We start from the raw sequence: 17,573 nt of genomic DNA, 5'->3' as shown, positions 1-17,573 counted from the left end.
AGTGGGAAGGTGATTCACACAACCTGGCATTCATCCAGCGAAGTGCCAAAGAAATCGGTTCTTTATCGTGACTTAAGAACGCCGGGTTGTTAAGTGAACAGCAGCAGTTTTTTCAGGCCAAGTCTATGATCCTTACGGTTTAACTCTTCAATATCCTGTAGCTTGTTTATTTTTAAATGCACAATATTGTGATTCCAGAACTGACAAATTTCAGCTTGAACACTTACACCGTACTTAAAATCCCCTCTTCTTCAAGAGTTTTACACAAACCAGTAGTTATGCAGGCTTTTTGTCAAGTTGGAATTGTTACAACACAAACTAGTTACACATCCTAAAACATTACATGTAAAAAAAATATTAGTATTACAATTTAAACTATCTGTATCCTCTGGCATGTCTAATTATTGTTGTCAGCAGAACTGAGTGGACAGAAATAGACTCAGAACAACTGCAAGATTACAATTTCTGACCCTGTGAGCACAGCTGTTGATGAAAAATCTTGCATTTTTTACACTTTTTAAAACTCTTAATTTTTAATAAATGAGCTAAAATATAATTTCTGAAACCAGTTATCAATTTCATCCTTATTCCATCAAAAAGGCTTCATTATATGAAGCAAAACAGAAATGAATCTCTCCTTCAGAATTCACTGAAACACAGTAATTACAGCATACTGATTATGTTATGATAAATACACTAGACAGTTCTACTCCCCATTTTGGTTAGGGTTTACTATGAGAACACACATAATACACATTTAATATTTGCGTCTTAACTCCCTAACTGGAATTTTTAAGATATTTTTTAGCCTCAAAGTCTAACAATGCTGTTGACACTATCCCCGGTAAAACCTGTGGAGCACTCATTTATTTCAGAAGCTGTATTAGATAAAAATAATAGCAATATAACCTTTAAAGAGTAATTGACAGTGGACTAATTATCGTCCTAAGGAATGGGCTTGAGTGCACACAAAAAAGGAACCAGTTCTCGCATAAACTGGGTAAAACTTACTTATATTAAAATCTTGTCCTTAAACTTTCTGCCATGGTCCTACTAGTTGAGCGCTACAGGAGACACTAGGCAGAAAAAGTGCACCAGAGATTAAAGCCAGTGCAGACAAATTATTACTTCCGTCAACTAGAAACCATCTAATCTTACTCTCGCTGAGTACAGCCCTGTCTTCTTCCATTTCTATCACTTAAATTTCATAATCTTTTAACTTAATCCCTGTAATCCTTCCCCTTCCTCTCTCCGCTGAGTGTTTCCGACTGAAGTTTCAAGCTGCACAGAATTAAAAACCCCACAGTTAAGTTACAACTATAAAGATATAAACTGAAATCAAATAATATAATTATTTCCAGAAAATCTCAGCAGTGAAGTAGGATTAAACAGAACAAAGATTATCTTTTGTTGAGTCCATCACACACTGGAAAACTTATTCAATCTCATTTACTATTTTGGGCTCATACGGTTCTATTACCATTGCTTTTGGGAGGTTTTTTTTTTTTTTTTAGCTTTTTTGTTTTAATTTAAAATAAAAAAACTCAGATCATGAAAAGCACCCTCTGAAGCATTCTTTGAATTGTATGTACTTTATACATCAACAGTTTTAAAAATCCGTAATTACTTCAGTGTACATAAATTTGCAGCAGAACAAAAAGCTCATCTGCATACCAACAGAATGTAAGTGTCCCTTTAAAAAGAAAAACAGGAAATATGGAAAAAATATTTAAACTCTAGTCTTGAAATCAACAGTTACTTGATTTGCAAGTCACTGGAGTCACGTGGTCTCAAAGTAGGCCGAAGGCTAACGTGAGCCTTTATTCTTCCACCAAAGTGCACTAAAAAGCCTTTATGTGCAATATGTTTCTGGAACTGTCAAGGGAAAATTTTTAAGGCCTAACTCTGAACAGCTATTTTGAGCACACTTCTATATTTATTCCTATAGAAAGTTCCAAATGTCAAAGAACGATAACAAGCGGCTGGCATATATAAAAGTGGAGCACAACCCAAAATATCTATTACAATTAACACAGTGTATGCTACACTTGTACAGTAACTACACATTGCCATTTTTCATTGACCAGCAATTCAACTGCTTAAACAGCTAGTAAATTTTGTTTGCAGAAGTTATAACAAGATGCAGTTGAAGCTATACCAAGTCAAGTTACCCCTTACAATAAAAACCCTGTGTAAAATAGATTTAAAACAAACAAACAAAGAGTTCTCACAAAACTAAGCAAAAGGTAGTTGAATATCAGCTGCCAAAGAACTTGTTTAAATAAGGCTATGATGATTAAGTATTGAGAACAGCTACTTCTGCAGTCTCAAATAGATTATCCAGGAAAGAAAATTGGGAATGCTATACACATCCTTTTAGATCTTTTATATTAAATATAAGGAATTGGCATTTTTGCTTCCCTGAAGTTCCTAGAAAAAGGGAATTGTGAGAGCCCATCCAAAACAAACAAAAAAAACAATGTTACACTGTTTTTAATTACTGAACATACAGCATGAAGAGTGTGATACATAAACACTTTGTAACATAAAGATGGTAATGTCCTTTCCAAGATAAAAATGGAAAGTTAAGGATCTTCTTCACCTGCTATATACAGCCCAGTATAGCTATCCCGCCCAATAAAGCTATCACTTGGAGGGAATAAAATGAAAACTACGTAATTATATAAAGCAAAATTTGGTCACAATCAAAGATTAGCTTTGTGCGCAAGCCAAATAAGCAGCTCTAAAACACCATCACCTCCAAGAGACAGTATTTAAGTACATTAGTGCAGGGTATGGAGGGGTGGAGGAAATACAGTTATTGACAGCGAATTTATTGAATATTTAAGCCGGGAGACGATTAGCACCAGCTAAAGATCCAACCCCTTCTCTGCCCCAAAACGAGCTAGTCGCCAGAGCGTGACCAAACTCTACTTTTTTTGTGTAACTCACCGATGGGGAGCACGCCTCTGTCACCCGGAGCACAGCAGCACCGCGGGCAGGCCGTTACGGTCCCACCCAGCGGGCCGGCCCCGGGCCGGTTTCGCGTTCCTGGAGCCCCCCCGGTACCGTTCCCCCCCCCCCCCCCGCACCTCGGGACACGCCGAAAGAGAACGGGCCGGCGGTTGGATCGGTCGTGGCGTCACGGAGAAGCTTGCTGGCGTCAGCTTGGGTGTGACGTCGGATCGCCTCAGCTCACAACCGTCCTCTCCTCTCCTGTCCCGTCCCGTCCCCCCGGCGGGGCTGCCCCCCTTCCAGCCCGCTCCGCCCGGCCAAGGCCGTCCTCTGCGCCCCGGCCCGACGGGAGCGTTACGGGGCGGCTGCGGCGGTTTTTTGGCTTCCCCACCACGCAGTCGCCGACCTCCTGTGAAAGCTGGCCATGCTCACGGCGTGCCCGAGCCCGGCGGTGCCCTGCGAAGAGGCCGCGGAGCCCCGCCGGGCCCCCCCCTCAGCCCAGCCCGACCCGGCCCGGCCCTCCCCGCCCGCCCGCCTCCATTTTCTAACCGAGCCCCACAAGGCGACGAGGCCCGAGGAGGCGCCCAGCCCCCCCTTCCCCCGCGGCTCCTCCGCTCCTTTTCTTCTCCCGTCCCGGTGCTTTCTGCGGCTGGCTGCCCTCACTCACCGCGGGGAGGGGACGGGGGTCTCGCCGCCGCCGCCGCCGCGGGGCTCAGCCGCGCCGCGCCGCCATTTCCTCCTCGCAACCGCTCCGGAGCGCTGGGCGGGGGCCGCTCCTCCCCCGCTACCATAGACACCGACATGGCGGCCAACCGCCGCCTAGAGCGCCCACCGCGCCTCGCTTTGCGCACGGCTCCCGGAGGACTCGGGCTCTCGCCGGCTCCGCCTCACGGCGAGGCGCTGCGCGGGAAAAGCGCAGGGCCCGCTGCGGGAGCTGCCGCTTCTGTCCTCACGCCTTCATCGGGCCCTCGGCTCCACACAGCCCCTGCCCCACAAATTTCCCGGCCCCTCAGCTTCACACAGCTCCTGCCCCACAAATTTCCCGGCCCCTCAGCTCCAGGACACCCGGGGGCAGCGTGAGGCGCCCCATTCTCCTCAGCAGAAAAGCATTGTGGGGTGAACATGGCTGCTGCTTGTTCTCATCAGAAATAGCGGGTGTCTTACCTCACGGGAATGGTGGTTTTGTGCCCTGTTCATGAGGCCCCGAGTGCCAGAGCAAAATCACACTAAATACTCTTGCTTACAGTGACTTGCAGTGCAAGGTCAGCTCTGTGACATAATTTGAGCGACAGAGGTTTCCAGCTTGTAGACCCAACTGCTACCATCAGCTATACTCCCCACCTATGCTTATTCCAATTTTTTTTTTTTCCCCTTCTCCCCCATATTCTATTTGTTTTAGAAACTTTAATAGCAACTGCTACAGTAACGCCTACTCTTGGGTCCGAAGTTCCATACAGATATATTCCACATTAGGTTCCACACCTCAAGTGCCATGGAAGCGCTCTGCATTACCTCATCCACCACACAGAGGCTTCCCAATAAACACTCCTTTTAAAATGAGTAGGCTTCTCAAAAACTCTCCAGGAGACAAGCTACTACAAACACTTACAGTGCATTAGCTCCACTTTACGTTTTTGTTCCTACTGTCAGCATCTGTGATATGAGCAACCAGAAATACCTATAAGATGCCTGAGGGGTGCCAAGATTTAGAGGAGCACCCATGAGGCCATGCAAAAGCTTGCAACATAGACATCACTTCTGAAGAACCTTTGAGATAAAATGGAGGTGTGAGGTTTGGCTCTTAGCTCAGTCCTGCACATTTTTCCTCATGGGTTGGTAACCTTAGCTTCAGCTGTATTCCAGACAGGTGCAGCATTTACCAAGATGAATTAAGAAATGGAAAGATGAGAAAACAGGAAAATACATACTTTGCATTAATTCTATGAAATTAGTTTTCTAGTGAATGATTCATTTACATTTTATTTAAGTCTACATTCTAGAGCCAATATGAGACTTCTGGGAGTAAAAGCTCAGAATGATGATGGATAAACTACTAGTGGCTTTTTTTCCTGACAGTATAGTCAGCTTCTCCTGCACCTGTAAAACAGGGCAGTATTAATACTTACTTTACGCAGGAGCACCAAGAGGTAAAAGAAACAGATTCCTGTACAAAAGTATAAGACGCCATCATTAAAAGCAAGCAGTTTAATTTTTGTTCAGCAATTACAGAGCTACAATAAATGAAAGGCACAGAGAGAAATACCTTTTGATTTAGTAGATCAAGCTCCACTGTGACTTATGCCCTCGGGAAAGCTAATGGTATTATTAATGGTTAACTTTAGCATCCAGGGGTGCTCGAAACAAGGACACACCAAGGAAAAGGGAACATGCAAAACAAGAAATTGCACCCCAACAGTGAACAGGGGATACCTGCAACAGGGAATTCAGCAGTGAAACGAGTATTAAAATCTTCTTAAACACATGTGGTAAGAGGCTTATACCATCTTAATGTAATAATCATTTTGCCTGCACACTCAGTGAATACTAACTAATGTACGTCACACTTTTAACCCACAAAAAAAAAATCTTTGTGTTAAAGACTGCCTTTTAACGAAGACCATAGCAGAGTATCTATCTTTCCTGACTAAACACCTGTGTCTCCTTTGCTTCAGTGGTATCCTCAACACCTCAACTCTCTGCTTCATTCCCTTCCCTTCCCCAATCTTTTCCTGTATTAAAGCCTGTTTTCCCTTAATTTAGGAAATTTACTCCTGGGTTACTGGTTTGAATCTGCATTGTCCTGGCAACACACAAACAGCTTTTTTCATGATCTGTAGAATTCAAGTTTTGTCTTGGTTTAGGCATCCCCTTACATAACATGATCATATCTCCTAAGTGGTTTGAACTGAAAACACCACTGAGAAATCCTAGCAGAAAGATTAATGACTATCAATCAGCTTCTAAAATGGTCTAATAAGCACCTTATCTATCTCTCCTTCTTAAGTACCGGAAAAGCTTATGCTAAGATGTCTACAAAACCCTCAGCACTACTCTCCTTAAAACTTTTTTCCACTGCTTTCCAAAATCTTTTCTACTATTACGCACTCAATGCACCGAGACTTTCTTCTTCAGCTAATAGACCTGTATTTGTTCATCCCTTGAGTTTCCCTAATTGTCATTTTCCATTTAAAAAAGAAAGAAACCTATGTGCTGTATTTATGTTGTCTCACAAAAGACTGTTTAGGCACTACCATAAAACTTATTTTGAACAGGCACTAAGGCACCTGTGCAACATGAAGATGATGTCTCCCCACATTTGGGTTCATATGGTGGAAAAAAGCACAGGGATGTCACTTTTGCTCTCTCCAGCCTTTCCCTTCACAAAGACAGTAACCTTTTTCAGTGTTTAAAAGTCCTAAAAGATGATACTTACTTTATGCTCACCCGTTCTCAGTTCTTCCTCAGTGAGTGTTCTGGGGAGTCAGTTTCTACAGCCAGGTAAAAACTTGAGACAGAGTTAGCCCACGCAAAGTCTAGGGATAAAAGTAAACAAGCAAGTTCTCATCCCTACTCCATCTCTGCTTTTTAACAGATAATTTATCACTAAATCAGAAGAGACTATATTCATTGGCTGTGCTCCAGCTTTACCTTTTTTTATGTGCGCAAAAAGGCCTGTGTTCCCAGAGTCCAGCACATCAGCCAATATAGATACAACAGGTATCAAAGCAGTTTATCCTCTCGGTGCTTGATTCTTCAAGGCTCCTGATGCATCATGTTTCATAAAGACTAGATGAAGAGAGAAGCGCTTTACCACGTGTTAATCATATTCACAATGAAAGCAATCCCCTCCCTTACCAAGGGACAGAAACTTAAGAGCCTGTCCTCCCCCCACTCTCCCCAATTCTGGGTAAACGTGCTCCCCCAATGTGTCTTTTTACAGGGATTTTAGTGACTTCTTCATGAATTAGTGATTTTGACTTATTGTTTACTCCACTTAACTCCAAATATCTGCCTCCAAAATACCTCTCTGAGGAGAAGTTTATCAAATTATAAATCACATAAAAGTCCTATAAAATGCACTGAATTAGTTTAGCAGATACCCAAGTTTCTTTTATTCTCAATTTTGTAGTCTTTCCCCAAAGACCAACATTCTACATTATTATTGGCCTCATTACTATAAGATTCTTTTAGGACAGTGACATATGATAGCCATGGAAATATTTCTAGAAAGCAAGATAGTTTGCGTCTACGCGTTGTAATCGAGCTTTGAAGGCACAAAAGCATTGTGAAAGGTTTTCCCTAAGTAATAAAATAATTATTTGGTTCCATGTTTGTGGAATAAGCGATGTTTTTAACAGATGTTAGGCTTTAGTGCTAGGAAAAGGGGAAATGATATAGAGAGCTTTTGTCCTGAATTGTTGCAGGGCAACAATTGTTTCTATCTTCCTATTCCCTTCTACTTTTGTAAGGCTTAAAGAAAAGTCATGCAAGCCATACAGGATTATGTATTTCTAAGTCTTTTAAGTATTCCAGAATATGAGCACTGTGAACCTAAGTGCTTCTCTTCACTAAAAGCTGCAGCAGGCATTATATATGGGATGATTAAACATTTATTCAGGGAGATACAAGTTTAAAATAAAGAAAAACAGAAGGTAATCTGGCAGATATGTATAAGGAAAGAACTAGCATAAAATATGTGTTACCTAGGGTACTGCTCAACCCCCCCCCCGACACGGGGAGTTTTCATCACACCTAAAACATTAGCAGGGATAAATGGCCTGCATCAAGATAATTGAATAATAGCTTCATAAGTTATTGATAAACTTTGGATTTTACCACAACAGGCTAATGCTGCCTTAGAAGGAAAGAAAAAAAAAGTTTCACTACAAATAATAGCATTCAGTATTATTTAACCACACAAAAACAACTGATGCTTTAGAAAGGCACTTGGTTTTCAGGCTCAGTAAGAAAATGCTTCAATAGCAACACTCAGTATTTCCTTGTTGCAGTGATTGTAAGTCTTTTTCTCTCAAACAAATGTTCAATCCCTAACCAGGTTTGACATTACCATAAAAAGCATGGGAAAACATAGAAAAATAAGAGAATACATCTAGTCATGATATTCTGCAAATAGGTTACAAAGTTCTGCTGCAGTTGGTCAGATACCCTAACCTATGAAAAAACAGTGGTGAGCACTGCACAATCAAGTGTGCTGCCAAAAATCAGCTCACACATTTTTTAATTTGCTCATTCAATATACCATCCTACCTTTTAGAAAGCAATTATAAGCTATTCTTTGTTCTTTACCTGTAAATAGCAGCTGTGATAACAGTTACACACTGTCTCCTCTCTGCTTGGGGAGTTTCCCTCTACAGCAAGCTCAGGAAACCCTTCCAAGTAGGGGCACCTTCCTATTCTCTCTCCCTCTTAATGAGAATCTCCTGAGAAACTCCACCTTTTGGGGAGGAGCTGACAAGACTCAGTGAATCTAAATAAGAGATTTTACAGGGTTCAGAAGTACACGAAATAGAGTCTGAAGGTTTGTCTTTCCTTCTGAGTCAAATTAATTGAGAGTATTTTTAGATTGATGCCCAAAGAAAAGCCCTCTCCAATCAATAGCGGTATTTACTATGCTGTAGCTTTCTTTGTCATATGACTAACAACTATTAGCATGTAGTACTTCCTATTTGAAGTTTGCTTTCCCAAAATTTGCGTTGTTTATAAACACTGAGGGTTTTTTTAGAGAAATAAGTTAAAATAAGCAATTATTGATTAAACTGTAGAGATTCTCAATTTCAATGTAGGGTCAATTGTAATGGATGTGTTTTGGAAGCTATGTTTTATAGCAGAGTTACAGCAACAAGAGTGAAAAATGAATAATTATAGCCTTATTCTCACTCTGTAAAAGTGAAATTACATTTTCCCAAGATGTTTCACTTGTAGTATTTCACACTCAAAAGTTATACCTCTTAATTCCCGTTCTCTATTTAAATATATAACTTGTAGTGTCTTATTGTCTTTCCTATGGAGTGACTTGATTCCCAAACCCTTTTGGATCTAGCTGCAGTGAGTTTATTAATTCTCCCGAGCAGCCAATACAAACTTTGACAGAGATTGTAAATCAGAGCCCTCAGCTACTGCAGCTCACAACCCGGCATTGCAACATTAACTGGAAATTGGTGGAACTTTATGTTAATATGCCAGGCTGTGACCTATACAAGACCCATTTCCATCTGAATTATCCTGGAAGATTGGTAGGGCCAATTGGGCAGCAGTCAAGACTGAAATGGCTAGCATGTGCCAGCGCCAGCCACAGCTCAAGAATAACTGTGCTGGAAAGGCTGCTGGTGTGATGCCCGCTGTGTCTGCGTAGCAGTTCCACCCTCACTCAGCACAGTGTGCTTGCACTGCACCAGACCAGGGACACGATCAGTGACTTTTTAATGATTTGATGTTGCCACCTCTGCCAGAGCCTGTAGGCTACAGCTTGGTGTCCCTGTCCCACAGGGGGCTGCAACGTGACATGAATTTAAACGTCTGAGGGGAACAGGAGTGGCACAGCAGCAGGTGCAGGCAGCATGGAGCCTGCTGAGGGCAGGCAGGGAGCAGACGAGGCCTGGCCCCACCGCCTGCACCACGCTCACGGCGGGCTCGCCTCGGCGTCCCCCAGGCTTCCTCAGGCGGCCGGCGGCCATCTTGTGGCCGGGCTCAGCCGCCCCGCCTCTATGGTAACCCTGGCGGACTCGCCTTCCCTCTCTATGGTACCGAGCCGCCCCACCTCTGCTCATCTCTATGGTCCTACCGCCCCGCCGGGCGTCTCGCTGGTTGCGTTCTCTCGCACCTCTCTGGGCGCTGATTGGGGGAGAGAGGGGGAGATCTCGCGAGAGAGACAGCGAGTTCTCGCGAGAGAGCGCGGCGCGCGGCGCGGCCTGGCGGAGGCGGCGGCGGGGCCCGCGGTGGTGCCGGAGCGCGGCGCGCGGTAAGATGGCGGCGGCGGCGGCTCCGCTCCTTCCCCCGGGCCCCGCAGCTCGGCGGGCGGCCGGGGGTGGGCGAGGGGGAGGCGCCGGGCTTGGGGCCGGCGAGGCCGGGAGCTTCGGTGGGCCGGGCCCCGGGAGGGCCGGGCCGCGGGGGGCAGCGTCTCGGCGGGCCCGGGGCGGGTGTGGGGTGAGGGAAGGGAGAGGCCGGGGGTCCCCGGGGGGAGGCCGGGGGACCCTGAGGGGACGGGGCTGGGGTTGTGGGGGGATCGCGGAGTCGCGTTCTCTCGCCGTGTGGTTAGGGAGAGCGGGCCCGGGGGGTGCTGTGCCGCTCCGGGGGCCTTTGGGTGCCGCCTGCCGCTGCTCGGGGGGCGTTGGGGCTGTGGAGGCGGTTTGGGAGCAGGGGAACGTGTGGGGAAGGAGCCGCGGTGGGAGCGCGCCCTGCCGCTCCTGGCTGCCCGGGAGCCATCGGGTGCCTGTTGCTGTTGTTGTCGCCGCCTTCTCCTCCCCCTTTCGCCGCCCCTGTCGCAGTGGCTGGAAAGTTGAGGTGGTTAAACGCCGGCTTGCGTTTTAGAAAAGCGCTTTGATTCCAAGTCTGGAAAACGTGTAGTTGAGAAAAACGCTCGGAGATAATTTATTGGCATTGACAGGGTAGTTTTGGGAACAGCCACGCTTAGTTGGTATAAGCTTTTCTGCTGTACGTTGGATAAATTACCTTGTGCTGTTTCGTAGCCGTATAATATACCTATCTATCTAGTCCAAGTTCTGTTGAAAACTTGAGAGCAAATGTTGTTTACACAAGTTTTTCTTCAGAGGTTTGTTAGAAATTTTCTGGATAAACCGTGGTTTATTAGTGCTACATCATGGCACTATGTGTCCTGTATAACTTTTATACAAGATTTGTTTGGACTGGAATTAAGAGTAAGCGCAAGAAGATGGTATTAAAATTTTGTGTTCTGATGATGGATGAAAGCAGCCTTAGAAACTGACTAGCAGCTGTCAAAGTGCAGGAAAATGGAGGAGAAAAATGTAAAAGTGGTTTGAGATAAAAGGATGTCTTTGGGATTGTTAATTTAAAAGACCTCATAAGAAAGATAAAAAGATAGTAGTAACACTCTTTGTATACATTAAACTTGCTTTTAATTGAATTGTGCTAAATGAAATGCTTTTTTTCTTCTTTATAGTAAGAGTTCAGGATGAGTTATGCAGAAAAACCTGATGAAATTACGAAAGATGAATGGATGGAAAAGCTTAATAACTTGCATATTCAGAGAGCAGACATGAACCGCCTTATCATGAACTACCTTGTGACAGGTAACAATGAGTAGTAATGCTGGGAGGCTCTTAAGTGCATGCTGTTTATTTTATCAGGACAGATTATATTGGTTAGAATATGTTACTACATAGAGTGAAGTTAAGGATTTTAAAGTTTCGGTGACTGCTGTTGGCTTCTCTTAGCAGCGTACAGCTGCTCTTGTATTTACTTAAGTGGACATTGACTCAATTATACTAAATCAGAGACTTAGCAGATATCATGCAATAGAAATTACACTTGCTAACCTTAATTCTCGTGCTGAAAGATAAAAAAAAAAATATTTTTTGGAATTCTGTTAACAAAAATGACCTGCTTTTGTATGATAACTTTTTTTGTGCAATTAAAACAGGACTCAAGACATGTTGCTGCTGTTAAATAGCACTCTTAAAGCTGCACAGAACACCTATCAGAAGCAAACTTTAACTGTCTAGAAAGACTCTGAAAGAGCACTGTTCTCAAAATAATTGAGACCAAAAATATTAAGCCCTTCAGCACCATAGCCTCACTTTATTCGTAAAGCAATCAAAAACTCTTGGAGGTTGTCCCTAGCAATTATGATGCATACCATCGGAGTAAGCTATACCAGGGTGGAGGCATTTATATCTGATCTACACCCCTGTTTACGTTGGTGCATGGCTGGAGTTTCTGGGATGAGGGAAGAGCATCTTAGTGGCCTAGTAACGTATGCTAAATCACTTCTGTGTGTATGAAAGCATAACTTAAGGTTTAGAATAGATGTTACAACTTTTTCTCATACTAACACTACATTTTTTAGAAAAGCAAAATTAATCTTATTTTCCTGTTTATTCTTAGTAAAACTGTATAAAAGTGAATGGGATAGAGGGAGAAGCAAAACCACCCAAATTTTGAAAATGTGAGCCCATTTTGGAATAATTACACTGCTCTGTTAAAGCTTTAAAGTTAAGAAGTATTGGAATACATCTGGCACACATCCTTAGAGAATGAGGGCACTTGAGTTAAGAATGAACTAGGCGTGTACTCCTAGATGCGTGTTGGATTAGATACTTACATAAATAATTTTTCAGAAGTTCAGAATTCCTATTTAAAAAAAAAAAACAACACCAGCTTAAATGGAAAGATTTCAGTATTGCTCATGTATTTTTGTGATTTAAGTTGCTTGATGAAACTGACTTTATGTGTAAAATGTTTCTGTTTCAGAGGGCTTTAAGGAAGCGGCAGAGAAATTTCGCATGGAGTCTGGAATTGAACCCAGTGTTGATTTAGAGACTCTCGATGAAAGAATAAAAATTCGAGAAATGATATTGAAAGGACAGATTCAAGAAGCCATTGCATTAATAAACAGCCTCCATCCAGAATTGTTAGATACGAACAGATACCTTTACTTTCATTTGCAGGTAAGGACAGGTGGCAAACTTTATTTTTGTTCTACAGGTTGCTGAAGGACTGGAAAAAGTAGTTTGACTTTCAGGACTATGTTAAAGGGTTTGTGACTGAATGTGGGTGCAGTTTCAACTGATTGTTCTTGGAATCATTTTGTAGCAGTGGGAAATTTTGTGGCATGGTGCAGTAACTATCATATACAATTAATTAGTAACATGAAAATATCTAACAGCAAGAATGGTCTGTGATCTGCCAACCTCAGAATTATCACTAATCTGGATTTCTTGTAGTTCCTTTAGTAACATATGTTTCCAAAACATGTAACTTGAAAGCATCAGGTCACCTTTTTCAGTAGATTTCGTTAACAAGTCAGTTGTTTAACACATTTAGAATTGACTTTAAACTGTCAAATTACGCATTAGCATTTGTCTCAAATTACATGCTAATGACTGAAGATTATGGTCTTGAAATACTGAAGAAGTTTATTTGTTTAGCTAATATGCCTGTGCCTTTTTTTTTTTTTTTGTATGTAGCAACAGCATTTGATTGAACTGATTCGGCAGCGTGAGACAGAAGCAGCTCTAGAATTTGCTCAGACCCAATTAGCAGAGCAGGGCGAGGAGAGCCGGGAATGCCTGACAGAAATGGAGCGTACGTTGGCTTTGCTTGCCTTCGATAATCCTGAAGAATCACCGTTTGGAGACTTGCTTAACATGATGCAGCGACAGAAGGTAGTACTTTTCTCAAAAGGAAGTTGATATCTTTTATTTGTTTCTGCTAAAAATCATGTCCAAATATTTTTGAAGTGTTTAGAAAAATGTATGTAGCGGTATTCAAAAGAACAGAAGTATTTCTTAAGCAGGATTCACAAAACTGATGTTACCGTAATCAACTATTTGGCTCTCTCCCTTGTTTTCTCCAGGCTTTTAGCTTATGGAGCTTTGTCGTGGCCACGTTCTGAGGGACCAACAAGCTGTGTGTGACGTTATCCATGTCTGTGTGACGTTACCAGTGTTAATCGTAGGAAAACTACCGCTAAACTCCAGTATTTCTTTTCCAGGTTTGGAGTGAGGTTAATCAAGCTGTTCTAGACTATGAAAATCGTGAATCAACACCCAAGTTGGCAAAATTACTGAAACTACTACTGTGGGCTCAGAATGAGCTAGACCAGAAGAAAGTGAAATATCCCAAAATGACAGACCTCAGCAAGGGGACGATTGAAGAACCCAAGTAAAATGTGTGCAGATGGACATCAAACGATCATAGTACTGCACAGTATACATTTATATCAGTCTGTGACTGAAATATTTTTACTACAGTACAGCACTCAATTCAGATTTTTCAATGAACATCTAATTTGAAGGGAGAAAAGTCCCTTTTAAATGCTGCAAAAACTGCATTGAAAGGCGCTGTATCTCTGAAAGTCTGACTTAGGCTATGCACTATAATACATTTTTAAAAAACAATTAAAGAAGACAGGAAAAATAGCATTTTTAAAAGTACAAAACTCAAACTTTCCAATTGGCTACTGATGCCTAGTTTAGTGGCCAGTGAGTTAATATGGAGTTATTGGCAACTATTCAGTTACGTTTAACTGTCTCCTGTTTGAAATATGTATATAGAACAGTGAATATTTTCTACCTTTAAGTTATAGTCAGATATACATTCCCCTTAAAAGTAACTGGTCAAGTTTTCATCTATAAACTTTGCAGTAAGGTCAACCTTTTGCCTAGGAAATAGTGTACAAACTTGTAAATCTTAATTTAAGGACTTTTTTTTCCTTGTTTCTGAATTTTTGGTGCTTTATATGGTGAGAGCTATGTTCATAATGGATCAGTGACCCATCTTTTTCACGAGGAGTATTGTTGGAAGTAAGTTCTTTCTTAATTTTCACGAATGACCAAAATGGCCCGCAGAGGTGTTTGAGAGTTTTTCTGACAGGGACCTTTCCCCCGCTGTGTTGAATTTGCAGCTGTAGGCACTGCAGTGATTCCAGCAGGCTACTGAAGCTTTGACAGCCACTGGATTTTTGTAAGCTAAAAGATGTACTTGTGCTAGGAAATGACGTGGGGGGAGAGATGCTCATTGAGGCCTCTGATGTATCATCTTGTGCAGGATCTGCCTTTATGCTTGCTGAATAAGAATCGTAGTTTTACAGCTACTTGGGCTATTTTTATGCCTTGAGCGGAGCAGGGCTGTCTTTAAAGACCGAAGTTTCCATTTTCTCCATTCTTCCGTACCTTTCTGAAGAGATGCAGTTCATCTTCACCTGTATTACTTTGTTTACTGACTGTCCTCACTCCAGTTAGGATTATAGTTTTAACGTTTTACATGTGAAGTCCAGACTTTCAAGTCAACAAATTGTAATCTTCTGGGTATGGGATGTTCAGGTCGACTTAATTTTACAGCACTGTTCACTGGTACACAACCGGTGGTAGAAAGCACTAATCTTGCCAAATTGATCTCTAGATTTTTAGGTCCGTATATCAAGTTATTAAAGAATTGCTGAACAAAGACCGACCTGATGGGTGAAGTAGCTTAACATCACGAAACACTGGCAGTTGTCATACCAGTCCCATACTGTACATAATCTAGTCTAGTATCGTAGGTATTACCCTGTAGAATGAAACTTAGTTTTCACTTAATTTTACTGGAATACTTATGCATTAAACTGTATAAAGCTTTGCAGATACACCTGATTTATGGAAACTAACAAAACCTGTTACTGATTGCATTACTGTGAACACTGTTTACTTGTGTAGCTATATTTTGTGGGGGGAAACCGTTGTTTGTTAAGCAGCTATTAGAGATGCAGAGCACCAAGGTTAAGCTAGATGATGGATATAACAAAATGATTTGTTCCCATTTATTAATGATAGTTTTGTTCTGCACTTTTAAGGCATTTGTGGCATGGAGGTCTTGAAATTGACACATAACAAACAAGCTATCAGTTACCCCCCAACTACAACAGCAGTCTGGCTTTCCTTCACCCAGACTGGTTATTCTAACACCAAAATTTTAACAGTTGTATTCTCTCTCTCTCTTTTTTTTTTTTTTTGGCTTTTTCCAGTCGGTTGATGTCTGAAAACCATGTATAACTTTTAGTTTGTGAGAAACTGTATGGTTAATGTAACATTGTTTAATAACAAACTGCAGAAACAAAACTGGAATAGCTCTAATTTCTTGACGTATAACTGATCAGCTTTTCCTCCATTCTGACACTCGTCTACTAAATGTCATCTAAAGCTTCTCCCGGATGAAGTGGAAAGTGGTGCGTTTTTGTGGCATGACTAGCATTTTTCTCCATGAGAAATGCAGTATTACGTCCTGGTTGAGAAGTTCACTGTACTTCTAGAACGCTACATTAATTTCATATAGTATTTGGGCAGAGATTGAGCATAGATTACTTGAATTTTCACTAGCTTGGTTTTTTTCCATTAAAAATAAACATGTTTTTTAAGGAGTTTAATATAAAATTAGTATAGAACTATTTCACTTTGTTTTTATGAACATGCCACATTGATAAGCAGCTTTAATCTGTAAAGTTTTTGGTAACTGCAAGAAAATATTCGAAAGCTATGCATTTTAGAGAAAGCATAAAGGTAGTCATAATGGTACTTCTAAGGATCTTTATATTAGTGTATATAAAATAGTTTGCATATACAAATATAATATATAATCTGTTTGAAATATTCTTGAATGGTAGGGGCTGTGAAACATATTATAATTTATGGAAATATTGTACACAGTAAACAGACCTCTGTCAGTACACGAATGAACTTTTGTCATATGCATGAGAAATGTCTTATTTGGTGACTACTAATGAATGGGATTTTGTTAACCCATTTTTGTTAGATAACCACTTTAACAAATACTATTAAATGCTACTTTGATCAGTTTGCTTTAGTGTAAAAATACATATTTTGTTTCACTTAATTTGGAACTGAGAATACGAGACTAACTTTTGTATGAAGATTTGTTCCAAACACGAAGGTGGCAAACAAATCTGGTAATTAAATGTGGCACACTACACTCATTCTTCCCCCAGCCTTTCCTTTGTTGAAAGAAAGCAAGATTTTTTTCATTAATGCTATGAACATAACAAAGTTGGGTTGTAAAATATTTTGTCTTATATGCCTCTGCAAAAAGACTTTATATCAAGTGTGTTTTGATTAGGCTACGAATCTCACTCCTTCTCCAAAACCTATCGCCTCCCTAATGACTGTCTCTTGGCTGTTACCATGTTTCTTTTCTGCCTGTCAAATCTAAGCTAAACTCTGGTTGCTTCTGTTGTACAATGGAGTGATTTGTAAAAGGTTGTGGATAATGGGTTTCCATGAAGATGAAGTACTGGCAGTACTTTCTGAGAAATACTTACTGAACCGTTTAATTTTATCTAGCTGGAAAACCAGAGGCTGTTGCGCAGAAACTTAACAGCAGAATTTTAAGTAAAGCATTTCCTCTCAAGACTTTTGAAGAGGCAAACATACAGAGCTTGAAACCAGGTGAAGTACCTCTCTCAGTCTTAAGATGATTTCACTGAAACACTTCTGCTCCTTCCACCCGCATTAAAAGAAAAATTGAAATGAATGTGGAGAGCACTTATGTAGCATTAAAAATCTGTGAAATTACCTGGAAATAATTCTGTCTCCTTTCCACTCCTTGTACATATAGGGGAAGCCATTACATTATTCTAGGGTGATTTTATTGTTTTTAATTTGTAAAATTTATGCTTTGTATGCTTGAATATAAGCTTAAAAGCATTACTTAAAAATTCCTTGACTAGTAGATGAGTGTTGCTCAACTTATTTCAAACCATTTTCTGTCCAAGTTCATTATGAAGCTTATTAAATTGAGTTGGAGTGTGATCCCTGTGTGTCTTATCTTCACGGGTTGCCAGGCCTCCTGTTGTCAGCAGCTGAAAGCATCCTTCAGATACTTGGCTGAATATAAAATGATAACAAGGA

At 41.3% G+C, this 17,573-nt stretch overlaps 2 protein-coding genes across 5 annotated transcripts in view; one reads left to right on the top strand and one right to left on the bottom strand.

The window, feature by feature from the left end:
• Positions 1–8,415, bottom strand: part of DIDO1 (death inducer-obliterator 1) — a 58,027-nt gene extending 49,612 nt beyond the window's left edge. Inside the window, exons 1-5 of one of the 3 annotated variants that reach the window (XM_083802139.1) lie at positions 8,263–8,415; positions 6,604–6,741; positions 6,389–6,488; positions 5,082–5,119; positions 3,623–4,807 (exon numbers count right to left, since the gene is read on the bottom strand). The gene's annotated coding sequence lies outside the window, so the exon portion shown is untranslated. Of the gene's footprint in view, positions 1–3,622; positions 4,808–5,081; positions 5,120–6,388; positions 6,489–6,603; positions 6,742–8,262 lie in introns of those variants that run through there. The other 2 variants (XM_083802138.1, XM_083802140.1) reach the window with 2 other exon arrangements.
• Positions 8,416–9,775: 1,360 nt separating this feature from the next.
• Positions 9,776–17,474, top strand: GID8 (GID complex subunit 8 homolog). 2 transcript variants are annotated; one of them, XM_083802150.1, is made up of 5 exons: positions 9,776–9,934; positions 11,114–11,243; positions 12,424–12,620; positions 13,140–13,337; positions 13,667–17,474. In XM_083802150.1, the coding sequence occupies exons 2-5, from the start codon at positions 11,126–11,128 to the stop codon at positions 13,838–13,840; spliced, it is 687 nt and encodes a 228-aa protein (XP_083658276.1). In that variant the 5' UTR covers positions 9,776–9,934; positions 11,114–11,125; the 3' UTR covers positions 13,841–17,474. The 2 variants fall into 2 exon arrangements, with proteins under 2 accessions (XP_083658276.1, XP_083658277.1); XM_083802151.1 differs by lacking the exon at positions 13,667–17,474 and adding an exon at positions 13,529–13,644.
• The last annotated feature ends 99 nt before the right edge of the window (positions 17,475–17,573 follow it).

The sequence above is a fragment of the Anser anser genome, assembly GCF_964211835.1.
Source record: "Anser anser genome assembly, chromosome: 16".
Lineage (NCBI taxonomy): Eukaryota > Metazoa > Chordata > Aves > Anseriformes > Anatidae > Anser > Anser anser.
The sequence above is the reverse complement of the archived record's forward strand: the minus strand, read 5'-3'. Positions and strand labels throughout refer to the sequence as shown.